This window comes from Glycine max, chromosome 7, assembly GCF_000004515.6.
Source record: "Glycine max cultivar Williams 82 chromosome 7, Glycine_max_v4.0, whole genome shotgun sequence".
NCBI classification, from domain to species: Eukaryota; Viridiplantae; Streptophyta; class Magnoliopsida; order Fabales; family Fabaceae; genus Glycine; species Glycine max.
In genome coordinates, this window is record NC_038243.2 from 6,551,543 (window position 1) to 6,578,786 (window position 27,244).

Genomic DNA, 27,244 nt, shown 5'->3' on the forward strand with positions numbered 1-27,244 from the left:
ATTAAAATTGCAAACATGTTAGCAGTTAGGATGTAGCATTGCCTCTATCTCTCTTAACATCCTTTTCTCTTAAAACTTCTTTTATTAACCTCTTAATTATGAAATCCAAATCTTAGTTATACCAGAATAGTAAATGAAAGAGAAGTTGGACATAGCTATTTTTGTTGCATCCAATAATTTCCACCCCTTGAAACGATCAAATCCATCAACCTGTTTTCACTCCATCCAATTAGATCATATCCACAAATCACAACATAAAATTTCCATTTTTGCTTCACATTGTTTAGGGTCTCCAATCACTTGTAACCATTTACCACCGGTAGTATATGTTGATATAAGTTACTTTTTGTTTAGACAAATCCAAGACTTTGTTCAATTCCCTTTTGTCTGAGGTGTGTGCATTCTTGTTTAACTCCTCTTTGTTCCTCAGACATCCCAGAAGGGAACCAAAAATAAAAAATAAAAAAATAAACACAATCAATAAAGGGGAGAAAACAAACATGTCATTCACAGGAACTCTTGATAAATGCACAGCATGTGACAAGACTGTCTATGTGGTTGACTTGTTAACTCTTGAAGGAATTCCTTACCATAAAAACTGCTTCAAGTGCAGTCACTGCAAGGGATGTCTTACGGTACATATAGCTCTCCTTTTTCTTGTTCCTTTTCTTGGTTATTCTCCTTTCAATGTTATTGTTGTCTCTGTGTAACATCACAATTCACATGCAATTGGAATGAAAGAGATCATAATTAATAGAGTAAAGGGTAATTTTGTTTTAATCATATTGTACAAAATATTAAATGGAATGCTACTTTTTTTATTATTTTATTTACTGCTTTCATGATTTTGTGAAGGAAATAGTAAAAATAACAGTCATGTTTACAAAATTTACTTCATAAAATCTTGAAACAGGAGACAATGTGAAAACAATGTTACAATCTTGTAATTGCTAATGAAAACATATCAACTTAAAATGAAATGAAAACTGAAAACAAATCAAAACATTCTTTTGGCTTCTTAATTCCTGAGTCAAGAAATTGTGAATTAAATTATTTAACAAGTTAGTGAATGTTTGAGAAAGATTAAATTCTTTTCAATACAAAATAAGTTAAGATTAAATTCCTTTAAATATTGTTCCTAAATCGAGGGTGCCAATGATATACTACTTAATGTTGGTCAGATGTGCACATACTCCTCAATGGATGGAATTCTTTATTGCAAGACACATTTTGAACAGCTTTTCAAGGAATCTGGCAATTTCAGCAAGAACTTCGGTAAGACGAAGACCATCTTTTGGCCAATCTTTTTGTGCTGTTCTCATAATCCAACCTCAAAGTACAAGTAGGTAGGAAAATGTCACTTTCTGTTACTTATGCTAATGAAACTATGTTGTTTTCTTGTAAATGTTGCAGCAAAGTCTTCTGAGAAGCAAAATGAGTTGGTATGTTCACTATCCTACCTTGGCACATACTTTACAAATTACATACGAATCATACATAATTTTATGAGTTTAATGACTATACTCTCTCAGTGTAAAAACTTTTATATTATCAACCAATCAGAAATTATCGTTGATATGATTTTTAAGGTTATTGTTTTAAAAGTCAAGAAACTTAGGATATACGGTGATTTGTAATTTGATGACATATAAATCAACTTTACACTCTAGTTTTATTATCAGTTTCTTGGCTTGTGATATCTTCTCATGAGACTGTATATAATTATATATTCTTGTGTTCTCTTTCTAATATGCAATTTATCATGATCATTAACAGAATAGAACCCCCAGCAAGCTATCTTCCATGTTCAGTGGAACCCAGGACAAATGCTCAGTTTGTACAAAAACAGTATATCCTCTGGAAAAGGTTTGTAATCTCATATCTTCCCCATGTAAAAGGAAACAAGTTTGTAAGATCATAATTCTCACTATTTTCTATTTCCATTTTCTGTTTTCACTATTTTCTATGCAAACTTTTGAAATAGAAATATAATAAAAACAATGTAACATTTTTTTGTAATTAAATATGAACACAAAAAATAAAGTAGAAAATGTTTTCTCAGACCAAACAACATATTAATTTGAAATACATTTAGCAATTTGATTGTAAAATGATTCCATATCACTTGGATTAGGATATTGGTTTATTAACAAAACTAACCATGCATACATGCATGCAAATTTGGTTCAATTTATGAAACAGATGACACTTGAAGGGGAATGCTTCCACAAGACTTGCTTTAGGTGTGCTCATGCAGGGTGCCCTCTCACACATTCAAACTATGCTGCCCTTGATGGTGTTCTCTACTGCAGGGTCCACTTTGCACAACTTTTCATGGAGAAAGGGAACTACAACCATGTGCTCCAAGCTGCTGCACACAGGAGGACTGGTTCCTCTACACCTCCACTACTAGAGGAGCCATCACAAGAGCCAGCACCACCAGCATCTCATGAGGACCAAACAGAAGAAGAGACACCTCTTGAATGAGACTGGAAGTTGACATGAATTGTTTCAATTCCCTCCATCCCCTTCTTTCAGAATATTGAGCAAGGTCTTTGGTTTAAGTTCAGTACAGTGAAAACATTTGTAACAATATCTTTTTGAGTTTCATTGTAAACTAACAACTTGAGAGGTTTGTTTATTATGTATTCAAAATTTTTAAACAAAAGATTTGAGCAATGCAATTTGTTCTTTTTTTCCTTTAATTTGTTGCAGTTGTTACCTTATCGTGCAAGCTAAGTAGTAAACCGTGCTATACCAAAAAAAAAAACAAAACAAAACAGTGATATAAATTCTCAAACTTATTGCATTATTAAACTTATTTTAAAAATAATTATTTATAATAATTTGTAATCTACTCGTATACTGTAAATTAGAATTAGCAACTTAAATAATAAAAGTCTCACTATGTATTCTCATTCTTTCAATTAAACATTTTTAACACTTTTCTTCTTTTCTTTAGAAGGTGCATTTCACCCATGACTTTAGAACTAACAAAAACAATTATTTTTTTTCTCAATCACTTCAAACTACTATCAGTATACATAATTTTCTTAACCGTCAATCCTTTTCAATTTAAAAACTAATCTTATATTACAATTTATATTATTTATTATAAATCTAAAATATAATCTATATATTAAAAAATATTCATTGGTTAATATAATTTACATATTTAAAAATATTAATTTATTATGAATTTCAATTAAATAAAATAAATATTGATCCTATGCAACACATAGACTAAAATATTATTTTAAATAAAAATAATCATTTTTTTAATCTTAAATGAAACATAAATATTTTCATAAAATATTATAAATAAATTCAAACAATTTAATATTAATTTATAAAATCAAACAATATTAATTAAATTTCTCGGACATTAGAATGAAGTAGAGAATATACCCCTGTAAATCATAGAGAGAAACAGAAACTCCACTAAAAGACAAAATATGGTTAGGATATTTTCTTAGCAGCCAGTTTCAGTGTCCATTCATCACAACAGACACAGTTATATATCCCGAAATGAGCATTGGATCAATACAAAAACAGAGAAATGATTAGTGACACTTCACGCGCTGGCATGGCTGTTGAATTTAGAAAGCACTGAAGAAGCATAGAAGTTTATAGGCTATACCATATTTTCACTAATTTGTTTATTTTAAAATTGAAATACATATTTTTATTAATTCTAAAACTTTAAATATATTTAAAACATTTCTTTAAATTAAATTCATTTAAACATAAATTTTGCATTAAAGAATAAATTATCAATTTCATCAACTAATACCTTCCTTCTTAAATAATTTTTAAGGTAATAAAAATATTTAAGTAATTTCCAAAATATTAAATATTCATCACCTTAATTCTTATATTTATGCAGTTTAATAAGGTTCATATTTGAAGTTTTTTTTTTAAATGTGGGTTAAAATGATTTTTAATACTTCTAAAATTATTTAAGCACTTTATTTAAACACTATTTAGAAGAGAGGATAATGCTTTGAGTTTAATAGTCATATATATTTTTACATTATCATCCAATTATAAATCAATGTGATATGAATTTTGAAGAAGATGAATAAACTTTCAATAAAGTTAAGAACAAATTTTAAAAAATAGACTTAAATTCAATTTTGATCTTTCTATTTTGTTTAATTCATAATTTTGGTCCCTTTATTTTAAAATTGAGACATTTGATTTTCCTATTTTAAAAAATTTATGATTTTAGCTCGTCTATTTTAGAAATTTCATAATTTTTAGTTAAATCCCTAACTTTGTTTACACTTTATTTCTTTTATTTTGGTCCATTGAATCCTAGACTTAATATATTCATTTAAGATACTATCAAAAATGATTTAATTAATAATATTATAAGAAATAAAACGTAAAATAAAATTAAAAATTAAATCAAAATTATAAAATTTTTAAAATAGGAAGATAAAATGTTTTTGTTTTGAAATAAAAAGACCAAAATTATATATTTTTTAAAATAAAGAGACCAAATATCTCAATTTTAAAATGGAAGAACCAAAATTAATATTGAGTAAAATATATAGAACAAAATTGTATTTAAGAAAAAAATTATAATTATAAACAAATTTACTACTGATAATTAAATATAAATTAGTTAATTATGTTTTATAATTAGTATAGAGGGGGGGTGACTCCAAAATTTTCTGATTTCTCAATAGAGAGGCACACGCGCGTTAGGCGCAAGTGGAGACAAAGCTTGTGATTTGTGAATAATATCCTCTCTCCCTCCCTCTCGTATATATCTGCTTGCTCACTTGGCTGACCGTTTTAACAAAACACGCAACACACAACACACAACTCATTCATATATTCTTTCACATCACATTTCCCCTCTCTCCAATCCAACACACACATTTGAAACTTCCATTTCCACTTTCTCTGTTCCAAGCTCCCTCCCTATTCACTTCTCTTCGTTTTGGTAATTTCATCAACTGTTCCAATTCCTCTTGCCGAGAACACTTATCTTTGCTCTTTTTTTAAAAAAAATATTTTTGTGTTGAATTGAATGAAAGTGAAAAAAAAAAAACGAAAATGCTCCTACGTGCATGGTTGATTATAGTTTGTACACTCCTAACCGAATATTATTCGCTGATGATATAATATGTTTGACAAAATCACGATTGAGGTGTGTTTGATTTGAACGTAATTTTGAGTGCCAAGCCTTGTTATATTTGATGTTGAGCTTTCTAATTCAGTTTTGGACTATTTTTTTTGTTTTGTTTCAGTTTTTTCCCCGAGGAATTCGTTGTAGAATGTGTTGAAGAGAAGTGGCTCTTCGATAGTGTTTTGTTTTGGAAGATAACATCATAATATGGATGTTGCTTTTAGGTTACCACAGTCAAATGTGGTATTGGATGGTTTGGATTCTTGCATTGTATTTGGAGGGAGAGGCGTTGGTTGTGCTTTTCTCGGCAACTCGAGGACTATTCCGAAGGCTCGTTTTAGTGGGGTGAATAAGATAGGTAGTAGGAGTAGTTCAAGAGTAGAATGCGTAGGAGAGTTGAAAGTTCCAATTGGGAAGAGGGGTTTGTCTTGGAAGAATAATAGACTTTTTAGGAAGAATAGGGAAATTTGGTCAAAGTGTCAGGGTAATGATTCTTTATCATATGTCAATGGCAATGGACGGAATGTTGGTAGGGTGGAAGGTGCGGATGAGGACTCTGATTCCAGTGCTGAATTGAGTGAACCTTTGGGAGAAGAAGAAAAAGGGCAAGGAGGGAGGAAAGAAGATGGGGGTGGAGTAGAAATAGAGGTACAAAATGTGGATGAATTGAAAGAACTGTTGCAAAAGGCCATGAAAGCATTAGAAGCTGCTCGAGTTAACAGCATCATTTTCGAGGAAAAGGTTAAGAAGATATCGGAGACCGCAATTTTTTTGCAGGATGAAGCAGCAAGTGCTTGGAACAATGTTACTTCTACCCTTGATGTCATCCAAGATATTGTGAGTCAAGAATTTGTTGCCAAAGAAGCTGTTCAGAAAGCAACTATGGCTCTTTCTCTGGCTGAGGCAAGGCTTCAAGTGGCCATAGACTCTTTGGAGGTTACAAAAGAAGTTTATGATACCCCACAAGGTTCTAACAAGAGTAATGGTGATAAAGATATAATTCAAGAGGAGAAAGAACTTTTGGTTGCTCAGGAGGATATCAGGGAATGCCAGACAGATTTAGCAAATTGTGAGAATGAGCTGAGATGCTTGCAATGTAGAAAGGAGGAGTTGCAGAATGAAGTGAACAAATTGCATGAAATTGCAGAACAGGCACAGCTGAAAGCAGCGAAGGCAGAAGAAGATGTTGCAAACATAATGCTTTTAGCAGAGCAAGCTGTTGCCGCTGAACTAGAGGCTGCACAATGCATGAATGATGCAGAGATTGCATTACAGAAAGCAGACAAATCTTCCTCTAGTTCTAATGCTGATACCGCAGACACTCTACAAGTACAAGATGTTGTGGCTATTCCTGAGGAGGAAGTGGTTCAAGGTTTATCTGGTGATGATGCTGATAAAAGAGAGATTGACTACTTAATCGATGGTGAGCCTTTGCTAGCAATGCAATTGCCAGAAACACAATCTAATAACACCAGCAAAAGTTTGGAAGACATGGTACAGTCTGATTATCTGAGGGATCATGAGAATGGACAGTTAAGCTTAGACTCTCCTAAAGAAGCTGAAGTTGAAATAGAAAAGTCAAAGAATGTAGTTCAAACAAAAAAGCAGGAAACACAGAAAGATTCGGCAAGAGATAACTCACCGTTGGCTCCCAAGGCATCATTGAAGAAGTCTTCCCGATTTTTTCCAGCATCATTCTTCTCTTTTACTGCAGATGAGACTGATTACACACCAGCATCAGTTTTCCATGGTCTTGTGGAGTCTGCACAGAAGCAACTACCCAAGCTGATTGTTGGGTTATTGTTAATTGGAGCAGGGTGTGTATGATCTTTCTTTATTTGATCCTTTTCTTGCTGTTATTTTTATTTCAACCTTTCTACAAACAATTACATCATATGGCTGGCACAAATATTTATTATGGTAAGGAGTAAAACATATGGAATATTAGAATGATAAATTTTAGACTTTGTGTGACATGATAGAAAATATCAAGGGTAAAATATTCACTGGCTTGTTTAAAAACTGTTTGTGAAATTAAATTCCTATCTTAGAAGTTTATGCCTTTCCACGTGATATGCCAATTGCCAATTAGATGCACAGATCAATATGAAGGTTTTACTCTCTTTTTTTCAAGAAGTGGTAGAATTTTATTTCAGGCTTGTGTTCTACACCAATAGAACAGAGAGGAGTGCCCAGCTGCTTCAGCAGCCAGAAGTCATTGCAATCACTGTTGAAGAAGTTTCTTCAACTGCAAAGCCTCTGGTTAGACAGCTTCAGGAGCTTCCCAGGAGAATTAAGAATATCATTGCATCATTACCTGATCAAGAGGTTTGTTTCCCTTGTTCTTATGCTCAATTATTAAGTTTTATCTGACTCTGCATGGTATTTATCATAGGTGGATGAGGAGGAAGCCTCCCTCTTTGACATGCTCTGGTTACTACTTGCAAGTGTTGTATTTGTGCCAATATTTCAAAAGATTCCTGGAGGTAACTAGGTTGCCATGTTTTCTTAATATTGGATGAAAGAATAACAAAGTTGTTTGTCTAAATGTTATACTTTAGTTTGAATTTGATTAGGCACCAAACTCTATATATTGCTTAGTGCTTACATGAAAATTTTGGTTTATAGATTATATCTGCTGCTTTTTTTAGCTCACATTTATTTTCCTATGTCACCTTTTGTTAGTTTGATTATGATGATAAATGCCATTTATTAGCTTGATTATGATAATAAATGAAGTTGCAATGCTTGAAGAAAATTTGGCTACTTGAATTGAATAAAAAGAAGTAAGTGTTTATCTTGTCACAGGCTTCCAATCATCATCTGAATTATGTTTTGGGATACAGGATTTATTTTAAATCATAACTTGATCAAATTGATTGTCTGACAAGTCATCTACCTGCAACAATGTTTAGGCAGTCCTGTTCTTGGCTACTTGGCTGCTGGTATCTTGATTGGGCCTTATGGTCTCTCCATCATTCGTCATGTTCATGGAACAAAAGCAATAGCCGAGTTTGGAGTTGTTTTCCTGTTATTCAATATTGGCCTGGAGGTGGAGCTTCCTATAAGATCTTGTTCTGCCTTAGCTTTGATCATCTCTGTAGTAAGAAATAAACTGAAGCTCTGAACTGTATTTTTATAGCTCTCTGTTGAAAGGCTTAGTTCAATGAAGAAATATGTCTTTGGATTAGGCTCTGCTCAGGTGATGGGAAAACTCCATCTTCCATCCTTGTATTGTTGTTCACTTAGGCTATTTTATTTATATGCTACTAATGCCCGAGTCAACAATTCTTAGCATGTATGGAAAAAATGCAGGTTTTGGTGACTGCTGTAGTTGTTGGCTTGGTGGCTCATTATATTTGTGGTCAAGCTGGCCCTGCTGCTATTGTCATTGGGAATGGCTTGGCATTATCATCAACTGCTGTTGTTCTGCAGGTAAATAACCTTAGCTCTGTTGGCTTTTAACCTTTACTCCGTGCTATATGTTAACAGTCTACTACTCCAGCTTTATGCTTCTATTAATGTAAATTCAAATAAGGTGATATCTACCTTTCTGAAAGTATTAATTGTAATCCGATTTTCATTGTAGCCTGCACGTGTTAGCAATGACTTTATGGTTGTCATAACTTAATAAGCTTGATGGCTATATCTGTAATTAAAATATTTCAAGGCTGTTCTTTCTATTTAAAACTTATGTTTTCAGGTCTGCTAAGTCTTTTCATATAGCAATAATTCAATTGAACTTGTTTTGCAGGTTTTACAGGAGAGAGGTGAGAGCACATCACGGCATGGAAGGGCTACATTTTCTGTTCTTCTTTTTCAGGTTCCTTTGTAACTTACCATCTATCTAGAAACTGCAGGATTCTCTTGTAAAATAAAATATTAAATGATATAATACTTGAGATATGTAGTTGGCTAAACTTCATCTTATATGAGGCATTTGCTTCAATTTTCCAGACTATTGCCTTTACCTTCTAGACTCTGGATAACCTGAACTGCATATCCTATAGGGGCAAAAGTATGTTATTTTGTCAGCATATAAACATGTTTGCATCCTATACAGTCAAGTATTCTACACAGATACTATAGAAAGTAGAAAGAATAGTGGTGCTTTTCACTTGTTTCTGTTGAAAACTGAATACAAAGATATAGAGAGAGTAGAGAGAAAAGGGAGATAAGGTTTCTCTGAAAATGTCTCAACTCTTTAGATGATTTCGTAGAGGTGTTCACAGATTGGATTTGATTGGTTTTGAGGAGTAAAGTTATTCAATCATATCCCATTGTTTTTATTTTATTTAAACATCCAATCAATTTGATCCTAAATTAAATATGATCTAATTCATTCCAATCAAAAGTGGGTTTGGATTGGATCAATTTTTTGGTTTTTGTATTTTTTTATATAAAAAACTAATAAACAAACTTTGTGGTTTATGTTGGATTGAATTGGTTTACGAACACTCCTAGTTTCGTAGATTGGTTTACGTTGGATTGGCACTTATTTAGTATCTTTATATAGATTCTCAACTTGCATCCTCGTTGTATGATTGTATCTATCTTGCCATTGCTATATCAATCTGTTGTTTTTTTTATCTATTAACCATATTTGGTATTCCAATATTTTGACCGAAACTGAGTATTGTGTCTTTGTTTCTGTTCAGGATTTGGCTGTTGTTGTCTTGCTAATACTCATACCTCTTGTTTCACCTAATTCTTCCAAAGGAGGGGTAACATTTTCTATACTTTATCTTAAAATATGTATATCAGACAATAGACAATATTGTGAACATGGCTACTTAAAGTTGCATGAACTCCTGTCCTGTGTAGCACGAGACAGTTTGTGACAAGGCTGTTTTGATTTTGTTTTTTTATTATGTATGCATTAAAAGGACCAAAACACAGTTCACTCTTTCTAATTAAAGGTGGATCATGTTAAATGCTTGACTGGAAGCCAATGACTTCACCTTACTTTTGTCAGTCATTATCATCTATCTTGTCTTTTTGTGTAATACCAATCTCAGTTTTCAGGTTGGTTTCCAAGCCATTGCTGAAGCTCTTGGTCTGGCTGCTGTTAAGGCAGTGGTTGCCATTTCAGCCATAATTGCTGGTGGACGATTGGTATGTGATATTCAGAACTGAGGCGTAGATGTGCTATTTCTAATTATTAAAATATACTCCTAATCTGGATAGCTGATGCTTAATTTTTTTTTATTGAAGGAAATATTTGCCTTTTCTTGTCAGTTTATCTATTTTTGTTTCTAATAATCTTTATAAAATTATTTTGTTAAATTCATCTTAGAAGTTTACATGGAGCATAACAATAAGCCATCAATTGTATTGCTCAGGGTAGATATGCTGACATCTAGTGGTTGATATGAGATAGAGTTTTGGTACAAATTACAGACCATGTTCCACAGATTGTATATTTTACAATGATCTTTGATCTGTAATACGTTGTACACATTCAGATATTCTAGTTATCACGTGGATGGAAATTGCCAACTAGTACTACTTATCATCGATGTAATGCATAAACTCAGTTGCTTATATTGGTTGAGACGAGTTTTGCAGAGTAGTGGTTGAACATTGAGAAATGGTGGAAGTTTCTAGGCCTAATGGGATTAAATGGAGCGGGCATTTAGCATATTTTATGTTAAGTGTATCAAAATCCTATATATGATATAAAAGTTATTTTTCCCCCTCTATATTTTTGGATTCATTAGGAAGGCATGTTTTGACAATTCTTGATTGCACTATAACTTTTGCTATGTAATTTTCCCATTTCTCTGTACAGCTCCTTCGGCCCATATATAAGCAGATTGCAGAGAATCAAAATGCAGAAATATTTTCTGCCAATACACTCTTTGTTATTCTTGGGACTAGCCTTCTCACAGCCAGGGTAGGTGTTCATACCGATGTTTTTTCTTTCCCTTATTTCCCCTTGGTTTGGGTTTTTGAGCTAAGCCAAGGTTTGACAGTTTTCAACAGTTATTCTTGTGTCCGTTGAAGTGATGAGATGACTTTTTTTTTTGGTGTGCCAACCTTACTTTTACCCCTTTTTTTAAAAATAATTTTTCTTTACTTAAAACAGGCTGGACTTTCCATGGCATTGGGGGCATTTTTGGCTGGTTTACTACTGGCAGAAACTGAGTTTTCCTTACAGGTTGAATCTGATATTGCTCCATATCGTGGCCTTCTACTGGGTCTCTTCTTTATGACGGTTTGTGCTTAATATTCAAATTCAAAAGTTAACTTAGTTGTATTGTATATTTACATGTAACATATATATATTTTATACTTTGTCAATATGCTGTTCAATTGCTTATGTTGGAATAATTCTTATGAGACTCTTCAACAGCAAGAAATGGCTGCTTCGAGATTTGTGACTTTCTGAGCAAGCTAGCTTCAATCTGTATAATTGATGGAAAGTAATTTTTGTGACTTTTCAGGTCGGAATGTCAATTGATCCAAAACTTCTTCTTTCAAACTTTCCAGTCATTACAGGGACCTTGGGACTCTTGATATTTGGCAAGACTTTGTTGGTTACTTTAATTGGCAGAGTTTTTGGTATTTCTCTCATTTCTGCCATCAGAGTGGGTCTTCTTCTTGCTCCAGGGGGAGAATTTGCATTTGTGGCTTTTGGTGAAGCTGTTAATCAGGTTTTCGTCTTTGAAAACTGTTTTGCTTTCCTTCAGTTCTGGATTATAAATTATTATATTTATTTAAAATACATCATTCTTCTTTTCTTGTTTTTGACAATATGCATCTTGATATTTGTAACTTAAACTTTTCTTGGAGTTTTATGATTATGGTCAGCTTTCTTGGAAAAATGAACTGATAAGTGGATTAATAATATGTTATAACCATTCACCAGTCAAGTGTTAATAAAATTGGGTTATCGCTGGCTGTTATTTTGACATTTTGTGACTTAATAAGAGTTTTGAGGTGCAATGTCATCTGTTCTTGCATTTCCCAAACATCCATGGGGCCTTTAACCTTTTTCCTCATTGTCATTTTATTTGTTATAAAAACTAACGTTTTGCTATTTGATAATTAATATTTGTGCAGGGCATAATGTCTTCCCAAATGTCCTCTTTACTGTTTCTTGTCGTGGGAATTTCAATGGCCCTCACTCCATGGCTAGCTGAAGGAGGTCAGCTCCTTGCTTCCCGTTTTGAGCTGCATGATGTTCGAAGTTTATTGCCTGTGGAAAGTGAGGTAAGATCACCTGCAAGAGTAACTGGCAGGGACTTATATTATTGGGGTTGTTTCTTTAAGCTTATTTTAAAAAAAAAAAAACATTTTTTAATAAAAAAGTAGTTTTGACTTTTTTGATACTTTTTCTTAAAAAAAAAAGTTTTTCTTTTAAGAAACAAATCCTGGATTTGTTTCTTAAAAAGGCTCCTTTTTAAAAAGCATTTTTTTAATATTTTTTTAAGTTTAAATAAACTGACCCATTAACTGCAAAAGGCTGTAAAATTTATACCTATAGAACTGCCATTGCTGGTGGACTGAATGCCATCTTTTTTATTTTACGATTCAATGGATTGTTTGTTGTGTTGCATGAAATAGCAAGTCTTGCCAGGAGTGTACAATGCAGCTGGGTAGTATTAGTATCTACTGTCTACAAAGAGTAGTAAAAAGGAAAAAAATAGAGAAATGGTTGCTTACACCTGGCATAAGATTTTTCTCTTTTCAAACTATCATTTTGCACCCAGAAAAAAGTCGTAAGTTTATTTGGGTCTCATTGACCATGCGAGTCCAATTGAGAATCATATGGTAGCAATAAGAAAAGGCATTAAATCTTTGACATTTATTATCAGAGAAAGTGGAGGTAATATAAATGAACAATTTCAAAGCCAACCAAGGCAGTTAATTTTGGCACAAGGTCAGTCTATTACTGTCAAGCAAGCACTCACTGCCTTGTGCTTATCTTTGTAATGATACTGATAGTGTTTTGGAAAGAATATCTTAGTCAGAGAAACAATAAATACGTTTACTATGTAGGACAGCTTGATGCAGTAAAAAAAAAAAATGTAGGACAGCTTGATAATTATACCTTTCGTGCCTTTTATTTTTTCTGTCAATCACATCTATTTCTTACATTTGAAATATTATTATTCTCTATACTCTTTTAATCACATGATTGACTTTTTTTCCAATTAGTTAATCATATTTCTTATCTCATATTTAGTCTACTTTAGCTTAGGAGATTCTACAGTATTGCTTCCTACGCTTGTGTTAGTAGACAGTGAATGTAGTTAGACCATATTGATTCAGCATTTGTTATTTTTTTTTATTAGATTTGACACGTAAAATTAGTTATTGACTACTTTTTGGAGGACATCTTTTACAGACAGATGATCTGCAAAATCACATCATAATTTGTGGATTTGGGCGAGTTGGGCAGGTGAGTTCTTTCTTTCTTGGTTTAATTAATTACTTTTAATAATTTATCATTTTGTTATTTATATATAACAGTTTACCATTTTGTTATTTCCAGATCATTGCACAACTTCTTTCTGAGCAACTTATTCCCTTTGTTGCACTAGACGTGAGAAGGTAGCTCAATACTAACTGAAAATATTGTTTTTCTTGTTATTGTATCTTAAAATCCTTCCATGAATGATTGTGTAACTATTAGGTGATTTTTACGATTAGTGGATCTTATTTATGTTGAAAAAGAAAAATTAGTGGACAGAATTGTTAAATGATATTCTAAACTCTGCCTCCCAAGGGAAAAAAAGACAGGACAAGAATATTACTTTGTCTCTTTCTTTATGCATGAGGTATCTAGATGTGCTGCTGTTTGGTTGTGCATCAGTTTTGACTTTCTCGGAGACATTAAAGGCTTCACTGAAAAATAAATTGATTTTGCTGTAAATAGTTGGATGTTTGTCAAGATTATCCTTTAGATTTCTCCGAAGATGTGTGAACTACCATATATCATTTTACATTTTTGCATATGAACATCAGAAGATGGCCTAACCTGTCTTCATATTTCTCAATGTCTTCAGTGATAGAGTGGCAATTGGGCGTTCCCTAGATCTCCCTGTGTACTTTGGAGATGCTGGTAGTCGAGAGGTAGTGCATATGACTTCAGTACTTGAGTTTGCGTGCATGTTCATTGCTTGACTGTTTTGTACTGCATGATAAGGTCCTACACAAGGTTGGGGCTGAAAGGGCAAGTGCTGCTGCGGTAACTCTAGATTCCCCTGGAGCAAATTATAGAACAGTTTGGGCTCTGAGCAAGCACTTCCCAAACGTGAAGACTTTTGTCCGTGCTCATGATGTTGATCATGGATTGAATTTAGAAAAGGCTGGAGCTACCGCTGTAATATTCTATTACCTTTTCTATTATGAATGTTATGATTGCCTTATGGTATAATTTTGGAAGTGTTTTTCTTTACTAATACATATTTAGATTTAGCCAAAATACTCTGTTAATCTTCTCTGTCTTATCTCTTTATCTCTCTGCCTCTTGCATTTGCAGGTTGTCCCAGAGACCTTGGAACCAAGTCTTCAACTAGCAGCCGCCGTGCTTGCTCAGGTAACTATCATGTTATTTGAGCAGATATATTGTCCGAATGAACTTTTTAACGTCTTAGCATTTTATTATTACTCTCACCTGATGATAACAACACCATTTATTGTGGTAAAATATTATGTTCGTTTCTTGTTGTAGCTGAATCTGTCACATTGCCTGAACTTTTGTTTATTTTCTCTTCATTGCGTAAATAATTTACAGAGTTTCTGGTTAATTTTTCTCAGAAATAGTATGAGTATACTTTTGCTCTTTATGCCATGGTAAAATTTGGTCATACATCTCAATGAAAAAATGAAGACACTTGATGTTCTTACAATTGAGAAGGGAAAACTGAAAATTAAATAACATGTTTAATTTAGGCCCTAACAGAATGGGACATACAAAGGTTTCTTATCATAGGATTTAGCTTGTTGATGAACCCAGTTAACTAAGCATTTCTCTCTTCAGGCTAAACTTCCTACATCGGAGATTGCAGCGACTATAAATGAATTCAGATCCCGTCATCTGGCTGAGCTCACTGAAGTACGCGTTTCTTTTAATCACATGCACAATTACTAAATATTAACTCTCATGTTGGATTTTGCATGATCACATACTACTCGTTCACTTTTGTATATCATTGATGCCTGGATGGAATTATGTTACTTTTTTGTTTGTTTATTCAGCTATCCGAAACAAATGGAACTTCTTTTGGATATGGATATAATAGAATTACGAGCAAAGCCAGATCTCAATCCCTAGATTCATCAGATGATACTCAAGTCTCTGAAGGTAAACTGGCGACATGAAGATTGCCCCATATATACAAAGTGGAAGGTAAAAGAAAACAGAGAAGTGAAAAATTGTATAGCAGCAGAGTAGCTGTTTCATCGTTGTGTACAGAAATGTACATATATATGCATCAGAATTTTGATTAGTCATCCTTAAATTTCAGCTGAGGATGTACGTGGCATTGATATTGTTCCATATTCTTTGGCTTTCGAAAAGCCCATCCCTAATATTATTTATTTTTATTTTTATTTTTATTTTTATCCTTTCAAAAAAATTGATTTAACTATTAGACGCAAAAATTCTTTTTCCATGCTCTCAACTTATCCTCTTTTTATTTTTATTTGTAATTGTCTACTTGGTTTTCCTATTCTGTTACATCTTTTAATCTATTTTATTTATCTTTATTTATAATTATCTACTTGATTTTCGTATGTTCTGATGTATCTTTTAATCTATTTTATTTATCTTTATTTATAATTATCGTCTTGTTTTCTTAATCTATTATATCTTTTTATCTTTATTTTTAATTGAATTTCATATTTGTTTAAAGAAATCAATAGTTAAAAATAACATTCATATAAAAATTCAATTAACTTGTAATTATCTACTTGATTTCAATGTAAATATATTTTATTAATGAGCAAAATATGAACTATTTCACTTTCATACGATAGTTTTCAATTTATACTTTTACAAATTTATATTAAAATTTAATTTTCACATCAATGACTAAACTTGTATGGATTACATTGTAAGTGATTGTTACCCATGATGATGTTTTACATTGAACTCGATCTGTTGCTTATGAAATTGATTTTTGTGGCGATGATTATGGGCTACGTTTGATATGTTCGGAAAATAAAGAGATAAGCTCAAACTCTCTGAATGCATGGTGATCACCATAGGAAATCCAACACGTAACATCTATCCAAACACTTGTGATACTTTGACACTAGTAATGCCTTCCCAAACTTCCAATAGTAGGCATGTGGTTTCCTTTCATGATAATCTTCGGCAGCAATAGAAGAAACAATAAAAGGAAAGTGCTTGTAGATCCAATATGCACATATTTTAAAAACAACAAAACAATGAAAACAATACTTAATATAAACTAAAGAACTAAAAAAAGAAGTTAAAATTACTTGTAAAAGTGTGATATATCATGTAAGTTGTATGATAATGCTCTTTGACGTGTCATTCAAATTCTCATACATATGAACCAGTGCAGCAGCTCCCCATTTGTAACTTCTACTCTGTGTCAAGTCACAAAATGCGTCCAAGAATATCACATGAATGTATGTGGCAGTCTTGTTAGCAAAGAGTGTGCAACTTATCAGATGCAACAAATATGTTCGAGCTGCTACAATCCATTATGTTGCGTCACATTTGCTCCGATATATGTCTCGCAACCAAAATACCTAACATATGCCCAATGACATTGTATTGTCTTAGCTCTTGCTTCTTCTGAACTAACTTCAAACAATTCAACTAACAAAAAGATGATTTCGTCCACATGAAGAGCCTCGAAGCTATGGAAGGCCTCTGTAATCGGTAGATGTAGCAACGATGCCACATTGTTGAGGGTGATAGTTACCTCTCCTTCAAGAAGATGGAAACTACTAGTTTCCTTATGTCACCTTTTCGCAAATGCCAATATAAGTTCCCGATCACTAGTGTTCAACGAACATGCGATCAAAGGATTTAATCCTATGGCAATCATTAAGCCTTCAATCTCTGGAACAGACCTGTCAAATTTCAAAACATTCCTTCCATGGGATGATAACTTCAGCTCCGGACATTCTTGAAGATCATAATTTAAATCATTCCAACAATAATAACAAATACTTACGAAAATATTATTTATTTAAAAATATAAATAACTCTCCATTTCAAATTTTTGCTATCACATGATAAACATAGTCTATCAAAACTTATGTGTCGTGGGGCATGCCTAAAAAACCCTCGGCATCAGTCACTACATCATCAACAACTACTTTTTTAGGTTGTTCGTGGACCTCATCACCTACATGATCCACATGTTGTTGAACATCCTCAACAACAGGTGCAACTTCTCATTGCCGACATGCAGATGTTATGAGCCTTTGTCGTCGGGGGCTTCATCCGCATCACCACTGACTTGTCTCCTTAGGACTTTTCCTATAACCCTTCCTAATGTCTGACCCAAACCTCTGGTTTGAACCTTAATTTGCACATTGAAATAATCATAACAATTTATGTAAGCGTTCAAATAATACTTCAATCAATTACTATTTAATAATTCATGACTAATTTTTTTAAAATAACTTTTTTATTACTTTAATATATTCATAAATGCATACAAAAATTCTTTTTTCAAATATATAGAGTTGATAACACTAATTCTAGTAAACTTAAATTAATGACCAAAATGTAACTACAATTTTGGTTTTTAACTCTAACAAATTACTATTTCATTTTTCAACAAATTACTATGACAATAACTTTAAATTTTGTTAACTAATATTTTTTTTAAAATTTTATACTTCCAAACACTAATTATATAAATATTTAATACTATGACTGTAATTATATATATATATATATATATATATATATATATATATATACATTTGTTTTAAAATAAAAAAATTACTTAACTTAATTCAGAACCAACTTAAAAAAACAAATATAATTAATTAAATAAAAAACTAAAAAATATACAACAATATTTATTTATTAAATTTTTTAAACAAAAATATTAATTTATTTAAAATTTTAAAAAAATTATAAAATGTTTTTTTTTTCAAATTTAAATAAAAAATTAAAATAAATTTATAGGTTGAATAATCCTTATAAGTCATACGGGTATGAATTATATGAATTTACAATCTCTATTTTATATGGATTTCCAATCCTTACTCATGCAATTGTAGAAATAAAAGGAGGGAAGAACCTAGACCATTTACGACGGCAAAAGACGATGACCACAACGGGGCATAGAGTGGCAGCATGACACAGGTAGGTGGATGAGGCACGGAAGCTTGAAATCACAGAGACAACACGGAGGAAGAAAAAGACTGCATAGTGCGTGAGAGGAAGACGAAGGGAGTGTTTTTTAAAATTTTAAGTAAAGGAAATTTTCGTCACTTCACTTAAAATACTGGATATACTAACAATACGATTGGTGCCCAAAGCAAAAGCCCATTTAAATCCATTGTAAGAAAATAGAAAACAATCTACCAAGAAAAAACAAAGAAGGTAAAACACCATTGAATTGATAAAAACCGTATCATATTAATTCTTAAAACTAAAGAAGTTTAAAATAAGTCTCTATGATGTGAAATAAGACATTAATCTTATCATATATTAATTAATCACCTATAGTCACTGTCACTTTTTAAAATTTGGACTAAAGCCTAAAGTGATTGATAGATTATATTGTCAGATTTTTTATTTTATTTTCTTCACTTGTGCAACAACTTTATACACCCTCAGGATCCGAATGATGTTTTATTCAAAAAGTAAATAAATGAATAATACATTGGACATTCATGCCCACCTACTAGAATCAATGTGCAGTCCATTTACAACATATCAACAACAATAAGCAGCTAAAAAAGAAAGAAAACATATCACAATTTTGTGTGGCGGCAGATTTAATTAGATAGTTGTACAGTTGTTGTATTATCATGGTAAGATAGTAATATGACAGAAACAAGCTTCTTTTTGACTTTTAGAGTTACGTACCTATCTAGCACAATGAAAAAAGCCAAAAGAGGAGAAAGTAGTCGTCATCATCATCATCTTCATCTTCTAGCTAATTAATTGCCCCCATAACTTTGAAAATTGAGTTCAACGAGGTCATATCATATGATCATCATAACGTTCTGTTCCCTTAAGTTGAAAATTGCTGTGCAAAATGAATCTATAATACTGGCTATTCAGAAGGGGCAAAAATCAGAAATCAAAAGAGGGGACATTCTGTGAGAGCATCAAATAGCATCGAGTAATTCATTTGGTATTTTTTTCTTAATCTTCTGTTGCGTTCATTTTTCTCATACATGCTTGCCATTTCTTCTTCTCTAGGTCTCTGTTTATAAGCTTAGGGTTAAAAGTGTTTTTTTCCTCCTGTTATGTTATGTTTAAACACCCAGTGCTCTAAAATATGATTTTTGCGAGCCGAGTAATTGGAACCACAACCTTGGCCCAAAACTAACTGTATCTGTTAAGATTTGACTGTTGGGACTGCCTAACAACTTATAGTAGATAAGATTTTTATGCTATTTTTTAGGAAAAAATAAAAGTCATGTTGACTGATAGGATAAAGCAGTTTTGATCCTATTCTCTAGGCATGATTTGTTAGTGGTGTTATCTTTCTGTTAGTGATGTTATTTTTTTGTTATCAGTTACTATCTTTTCCATGCTTTTAAATACGTTGCTTCATATCAGAATAAAGTAAGCCTTTGCAGTCTCAATTTCTTTCTTTATGCTCCCTTTTATTGTTTAATATTTCTGCCTACTCTTATTAAAAAAAACAACAAATTGGTATCTAGAGCTCTTATCTTTAAGGGATCTGTGAGTTGAGAGAAATCACAATGGAGGGAGAAACATCATACACAGCAGGTTCACCACCAATTTTTGATGGTGAGGAGTACGAATTATGGGCTGCAAGGATGACTGCTCATCTTGAAGCTTTGGATCTTTGGGAGGCAGTAGAAGAAAACTATGATGTTCCTGAACTACCTTTAGATCCAACGGTGGCTCAGATGAAGAATCACAGAGAAAGGAAGACCAAAAAGGCTAAGGCTAAAAATTGTCTTTTCTCTGCTGTGTCAAAAATTATTTTTACAAGAATTATGAACTTCAAGTCTGCCAAACAGATTTGGGATTATCTCAGATCAGAATATCAAGGCTGTGAAAGAACCAAAGGCATGCAAGTACTCAACTTGGGCAGAGAATTCGAGATGCAGAGCATGAAAGAGACTGAAACAATTAAAGGCTACGCTGACCGGCTGTTAGGAATACAAATAGAGTGAGGCTTCTTGGGAAAGACTTTCCTGATGAAAGAATAGTGCAAAAAATCCTGGTCACTATACCTGAGAAGTATGAATCAAAGATATCAGCATTGGAGGAGTCTAAAGACCTGTCAACCATCACCTTGGGAGAACTCATAAATGCTCTACAAGCCCAGGAGCAGAGAAGAATGATGAGACAAGAGGAGGTGGTACAAGGTGCGTTTCATACGAAAACACAAAATTCAAGAGGTGGCAAAGACAAGAAGAACAACAAATGGAGGAACGAAAAACCAGAAGGCTCCAACAAGCAGCAAGGTGAGACCTTTCCTCCTTGTCCGCATTGCAAAAAGACAAATCATCCTGAAAGAAAATGTTGGTGGAAACCAGATGTCAAGTGCAGAAAGTGTGGCAATATGGGACATGTAGAGCGAATATGCAAGTCCAAATCAGAGGAAGCAAAGGTGGTTGCGAAGGAACGAGAAGATGAGCAACTCTTTGTTGCAACATGCTTTGCCACAAGCAATAGTTCCAGTGATTCATGGTTAATAGACAGCGGTTGCACAAACCATATGACTAATGACCTGAACCTCTTTAAAAAACTTGACAAAACCATTGTTTCCAAAGTAAAAATTGGAAATGGTGATTTCATCTCAGTCAAGGGAAAAGGGATTGTTGCTATTGAAAGCTTGACAGGTTTGAAATATATCTCTGATGTCTTATATGTGCCTGACATTGATCAAAATCTACTTAGTGTTGCTCAGTTTGTAGAGAAAGGCTTCAAAGTTATATTTGAAGAAAATTGGTGCTTGATCAAAGATGCAAAAGGAAAAGACGTATTCAAGGTGAAAATGAGGGCTAAAAGCTATGCTTTAAATCTAATGGAGGAGAAGCAAATAGCTTTTTCAAGCATGGCCACCAATGTTGAACTATGACACAAAAGGCTCGGACACTTCCATCTTGCTGGACTTTTATACATGCAAAAACATGCCTTGGTGAAAGGTGTGTCAATGCTTGAAGACAAGTTAGCCGATTGCATGGCTTGCCAATATGGTAAGCTAGTCAGAAAACCATTTCCTCAATCAACTTGGAGAGTAACTCAAAAGCTGCAATTAGTTCACACATATGTTAGGGGACCTCAGAGAGTATCATCTTTAAATGCATTGGTGGAGAATCAAAGTGATTGCAGGTTGCAAACAATAAGGTCTGACAATGGGAAGGAATACAAAAATGATGTTTTTGATAAATTTTGTGAAGAAGCTGGCATTGAGCACCAACTCACCGTACCTTACTCCCCACAACAAAATGGTGTGAGTGAGAGAAAAAATAGAAGTATCATGGAGATGACAAGGTGTATGCTGCATGAAAAGGAGTTGCCAAAGGAGCTATGGGCGGAGGCTGCAAACACTGCAGTATTTTTGCTGAATAGACTACCTACAAGAGTTCTGCACAAAAAAACTCCATTTGAAGGCTGGTTTGGTTACAAACCAGATTTACAAAATCTAAAAATCTTTGGTTGTGTTTGTTTCTCTTATGTTCCACAGGTTAAAAGGGACAAACTTGATAAAAAGGCAGAACCCGGAGTTTTCATTGGATACAGCAACACCTCCAAAGCTTACAGAATTTTCCAACCTCAAAATGGGAAAATTCTTGTGAGTAGAGATGTCAAATTTATGGAAGATCAACAATGGAGTTGGGATGAGCCAATAAGGAAGCAGCTGCCAGAAATCCCACAGTTCCTAGATGATGATGTAGATGACATTCATGTCAGAGGTACAAGATCTTTATCTGAGATTTATCAAAAGAGTAATGTAGCTGTCCTAGAACCTGCAGAATTTGAAGAAGCTGAAAAGGATGACAAGTGGATAAATGTTATGAAGGAAGAGTTGAAGATGATAGAAAAAAATGACACATGGGAGCTAGTGGACAGACCTCAACACAAACAACCTATAGGGGTAAAATGGGTTTATAGAACCAAACTTAATCCAGATGGTTCTGTAAATAAATACAAGGCCAGGTTGGTGGTGAAAGGCTATGCTCAGGTGTTTGGAGTGGATTTTTCAGAAACCTTTGCTCCAGTTGCACGTCTTGATACAATTAGAATGCTACTTGCCTTGACTGCACATAAAAGGTGGAAAGTTTATCATTTAGATGTAAAATCTGCCTTTCTAAATGGTTACTTGCAGGAGGAGATTTATGTAGAGCAACCTGAGGGGTTTCAAATCAAAGGAGAGGAGCAGAAAGTTTACAAGTTGAAAAAAACATTATATGGTCTTAAACAGGCTCCTAGGGCCTGGTACAGCAGGATAGATTATCATCTTCAAGATCTTGGATTTGTCAAAAGTCCAAGTGAGGCTGCATTATATGTGAAATTGGTAGATGCAAATTTAATCATTATTGCTGTCTATGTTGATGATTTACTTGTGACAGGAAGTGATGAGAAACTCATAAAGGATTTTAAAGCCAAATTTGAATACTTGAGACAAAAGCTTGGAGTTTGCAGTTTCAAAGTCAAGGAGGAGTGTTAAGATTTGACTGTTGGAACTGCCTAACAACTTATAGTAGATAAGATTTTTATGCTATTTTTTAGGAAAAAATAAAAGTCATGTTGACTGATAGGATAAAGCAGTTTTGATCCTATTCTCTAGGCATGATTTGTTAGTGGTGTTATCTTTCTGTTAGTGATGTTATCTTTTTGTTAGCAGTTACTATCTTTTCCATGCTTTTAAATACGTTGCTTCATATCAGAATAAAGTAAGCCTTTGCAGTCTCAATTTCTTTCTTTATGCTCCCTTTTATTGTTTAATATTTCTGCCTACTCTTATTAAAAAAAAAAACAACAGTATCTATCTACTCTTATTAAAAAAAAAAAAACAACAGTATCTATCAACTAGGGGAGTGCATTTAGCAACTGCAATGTTGTGAAGGCTTTTTTGAGTTTTCTTTCAATGCAATCTCAAAACATTTTTCATCTTGCAACGCTTCTCTTTATCTCGAGCTCTTCTCCACCTTTATTTTGCAATGCATTAGCCGCATTCTTTATGTAGGAGAATGTCTATGGAGAAAATGAGATTACAATAATGAAAAATAACTGTTTTATTTGTGCCTCAGTACACTCACAACAGTAAAAGAGCCACTAGCTAGCAAGTTGCAAGCTAAAATTTGCAGAAGGGGAAGACCATGTTTTCTGTTTGTGTTTTGATCTTTTATTTTTGTTTTAAATATAACTTTTTTATTCATTTACCAAGAATAACAAGTATATTTTTTGTTTCGAACAAGGGATAACTTTACAAGGATAATGGAAATTATGTAATTGAAAATTTGTGCATCTTAAACCACCAAATTAAAAATTTAAAAATTCACGTTCACTTCTTTCAAATTGAAATTTGTTATCCCATCCATCCGGTTAGATATCAGGAGTTCCTATCCCAACCCTGGTTCAAATTTATAAAATAAGTTTTATTTTAAAAAATTATATTAAAAATTTGATTTTTAAAAAAAATAAATGAATTATTATATATTTATTTTTAATTACTTATATATTAATAAATTTATTGTAATGCATTTATCTACAAAAATTCAGCATGTTTATTGAGCATTTTTCTTTTTAAAATAATAATAAAAATTTAAGTAAGATGTATTCAAATACAAGAAAATTCAGCATTTGTCTTTTTCATATTTAATATTAGATAAGAAGAGTTGCGTGGCAAACATGACTGATTGGGCATTCTTTTACACGCATATAAAACAACAACATTTGTCTTATTCATATTTAGTATTAAAAGTATGGCAACCACAACAGGTTTGCAATAGCTGACTTGAAAGTTGACACTGAAGATGGGAGAAACTACAGAAAGGTGTAGCACATTGGCATTCTAGCTTCTTCTTTTATCTTTTTTGTGTTTGGTTTTAAACACCCAAATTCCAATTCTACTGCTGAACTTAAATTTTACATTTGTTGAACCCTTTCACCTTTGTGGGGTGGGGGTTGAGTTTGTCAGGTATGCAGTTGTGACAGGTGCAAATAAAGGAATTGGATTAGAGATAGTTAGACAATTAGCTTCAGCTGGAATCAAGGTGGTGCTCACTGCAAGAAATGAAGAGAGGGGTATCCAAGCACTGCAAACACTCAAGGACTCGGGTCTATCTCACCTTGTACTGTTTCATCAAGTTGATGTGGCTGATGCAACAAGCGTAGCTTCTCTGGCAGATTTTATCAAATCTAAATTTGGAAAACTTGATATTCTGGTAACATGCAACTTTGATTCTCCTCTCCTTTTTCTTGATTGTTTGGTTGTAAATGAAAGTCTGTCAAAGCAATCCTATAAGTCTGCATGCAATTACTTTTCTGTTTTTATGATTCTGAATATTAATTTTTACTCTTCTCTTAGTTCCCATTGCATGTTGGTTTGATCATCTTGCTACTGCTGTTATTCGTTGTTAGAATGTTAGTTGTTGTTCTGCATGTTAAGAATGTGCGAGTTCTGTTTTACTTTATTTTAAAATTTGGCGTAAACTGTGTTCATTTAATGTATCAGATTATGTTCCTTGCTTCTTGTATTACGTTAACATTTGGTGCTAAGTAAGCTTCAGTTTCTGTTTTATCAATTTGGCAAATTTCTTACATATCTAGTTATGGAGTTATGATAAATTTTCTTGATTGATTGCCTTAAAGGGAATCTCATGACCTCTCATTTTGGTGTATGCATATTTCATTAAGAAAAGTTGTACAATGCAGGTTAACAATGCTGGGATTCTTGGAGCTGTAATTAAAGACACTGATTCATTCACTTCACTTCTCTTGAAGCGTGGGGCGAGTATCTTTTCCTTTTTTGGGTTATGAGAAGAGCTTGGTGTGAACTCTTATGACGAGCATGCCCTGTATAAATATAATACACTGAAATTTGATTATTAAAATCTTATGTTGAAATTCTAAATCCACTATAGATGTGGTCAAAGTAGAGAAGAACTTAAAAAAAAGAAAACTTTTACTAATTCTGATTGGAGCTTTGGCATTTCAACAATGTTGTATGTCAATGAGAAATCTGGCAGTTAGAAAGGTTGTGATTGGTTTTATTTTAGGGCAGGGGATGTTGTTAGGGATTTGAAAAACTACTGTCATAGAGTATTGAGTTTGTCATTATTCTGCAGGCAGCACCAGAAGATGGGACAAAGGCAATCACTCAATCATATGAGTTGGCTAAAGAATGCTTGCAAATAAATTACTATGGTGCTAAAACAACTGTAGAATCCCTTCTGCCCCTCCTCCAGTTATCTGATTCACCGAGAATTGTGAATGTATCATCAACTATGGGGCAGTTAGAGGTAGGCTATTAATTTATAATTGTATCTCGTCTCCTTTAATTTTCTTGAGGTCATATTGCTTAATCATGTAAAATTCAGAGTTTGCCAAAAGGATCATGGGCTAGAGAAGTCTTCAGTGATGCCAATATCATCACTGAAGAGAAAGTGGATGAAATATTGAAGAAGTTTTTGAGAGATTTCCAAGAAGGCTCATTAGAAAGTAATGGGTGGCCAAGACATCTGGGTGCTTATATTGTCTCTAAAGCTGCTATGAATGCGTATACTAGAATCCTTGCTAAGAAATACCCTTCATTCTGCATCAATAGTGTTTGCCCTGGTTATGTCAAGACAGATATAACTTCCAACACTGGCCTCTTAACAGTTGAAGAAGGTGCAGCTAGTCCTGTGAGGCTAGCATTGCTTCCCAATGGTAGTCCATCTGGCCTTTTCTATTACCGGAGTGATGTGGCTTCCTTTTGATTAGGAATGCAATTTCATGGTTTGAGGGCAACATGCATTGCTTTTGCTTCTCAATTTATTAAGCCTATTTCAAGAACATTATATTATGTTGTATTTGGATCACATCATTATCATGGTTTCAGTTTCTGATTCTGCACAATACACCATGTTTATTGAGTATTTTTCAAGCACATTATATTATATCATGCTGTATTTGCAATTTTACATCATATCATTGTCAAGTTGCAAATTTATCTTATAATTATACATTATATCATGTTGTATGCCATTGGCAGTGTCCTAGGTTTCAACTGCTAAGATTATAAAGTATAATGGTCTGGTGTACAATCAAAGTTTCAAGATTGCAGAATTTAACGAATCAATATTAATTATGCTGGTTGGTTTCACTATAAAGGGATACAATGGTTTGGTGTAGAATCAATGTTTAGTTAGCCATTTTCTTTTACAGGGCGTTGTTTTGTCAAAGTTGTAGATGGGTTAATCTAGGAATAGGGCGTTGTTTTGTCAAAGTTTGTAGATGGGTTAATCTAGGAATGGTTTGCAACCAAAAGCAGAGTTAACTAAAATCAATGTTTAGTTAACCAAAATCAATGTTTGGTACTGCAACTCCAGATATTTGAGTTTCACATAAGTAGTACTTATCACTCACACATGTCTTATCTAAGTTGAATATTTAATTTTATTTTAATTTTTATCCTTCCAAAAAAAATTGATTTAACTATTAGACCCAAAAATTATTTTTTCATTTTTTATTTTTATTTTCATTTTTATCATGTCTTATTTCTAGAATTTGCTTGCTTCTCCAAACATCAATCTTGCAATGTATCACTCATTCCCTCACCACATCAGGTTTCTTCTTCAAATCTTCCAATGCATCTCAGTCCCTCACCACTTCAATCACCAAAACCAGGTTTTTTCTTCAAATCTTGCAATGCAAGAGTTACTTGGAATGCATCTCTCTGTCCCCGACCACATCAATCAGCAGAATCAGACTGTTTCTCCTAATCTTGCAAT

The 27,244-nt window shown here is 33.2% G+C and overlaps 3 protein-coding genes across 7 annotated transcripts; all 3 read left to right on the forward strand.

Moving 5' to 3' along the window:
* Positions 1 to 362: 362 nt before the first annotated feature.
* LOC100305845 (uncharacterized) lies at positions 363 to 2,536 on the forward strand. The gene is made up of 5 exons (NM_001250622.2): positions 363 to 635; positions 1,182 to 1,275; positions 1,414 to 1,442; positions 1,777 to 1,866; positions 2,203 to 2,536. Exons 1-5 carry the CDS (start codon positions 501 to 503, stop codon positions 2,485 to 2,487), a joined length of 633 nt encoding a protein of 210 aa, NP_001237551.1. The 5' UTR covers positions 363 to 500; the 3' UTR covers positions 2,488 to 2,536.
* A 2,257-nt stretch (positions 2,537 to 4,793) lies between these two features.
* Positions 4,794 to 15,822, forward strand: LOC100791174 (K(+) efflux antiporter 2, chloroplastic). Of its 4 annotated transcripts, none has more exons than XM_003529906.4 (21): positions 4,794 to 4,954; positions 5,262 to 6,957; positions 7,297 to 7,468; positions 7,536 to 7,626; positions 8,056 to 8,192; positions 8,283 to 8,342; positions 8,456 to 8,575; positions 8,895 to 8,963; positions 9,799 to 9,864; positions 10,166 to 10,255; positions 10,932 to 11,036; positions 11,229 to 11,357; positions 11,587 to 11,796; positions 12,206 to 12,355; positions 13,494 to 13,547; positions 13,641 to 13,699; positions 14,155 to 14,221; positions 14,295 to 14,471; positions 14,631 to 14,687; positions 15,132 to 15,206; positions 15,350 to 15,822. In XM_003529906.4, exons 2-21 carry the CDS (start codon positions 5,348 to 5,350, stop codon positions 15,470 to 15,472), a joined length of 3,621 nt encoding a protein of 1,206 aa, XP_003529954.1. In that variant the 5' UTR covers positions 4,794 to 4,954; positions 5,262 to 5,347; the 3' UTR covers positions 15,473 to 15,822. The 4 variants fall into 4 exon arrangements, 3 of the variants coding, with proteins under 3 accessions (XP_003529954.1, XP_040873010.1, XP_014633322.1); XM_041017076.1 differs by having other exon boundaries at positions 15,132 to 15,178; positions 15,412 to 15,822; XM_014777836.2 differs by lacking the exon at positions 4,794 to 4,954 and adding an exon at positions 5,001 to 5,161.
* A 3,407-nt stretch (positions 15,823 to 19,229) lies between these two features.
* Positions 19,230 to 26,369, forward strand: LOC100804943 ((+)-neomenthol dehydrogenase). 2 transcript variants are annotated; one of them, XM_006583266.4, is made up of 6 exons: positions 19,230 to 19,452; positions 24,249 to 24,303; positions 24,448 to 24,694; positions 25,185 to 25,259; positions 25,598 to 25,771; positions 25,850 to 26,369. In XM_006583266.4, exons 2-6 carry the CDS (start codon positions 24,284 to 24,286, stop codon positions 26,228 to 26,230), a joined length of 897 nt encoding a protein of 298 aa, XP_006583329.1. In that variant the 5' UTR covers positions 19,230 to 19,452; positions 24,249 to 24,283; the 3' UTR covers positions 26,231 to 26,369. The 2 variants fall into 2 exon arrangements, with proteins under 2 accessions (XP_006583329.1, XP_014633323.1); XM_014777837.3 differs by having other exon boundaries at positions 19,267 to 19,440.
* Positions 26,370 to 27,244: the final 875 nt, after the last annotated feature.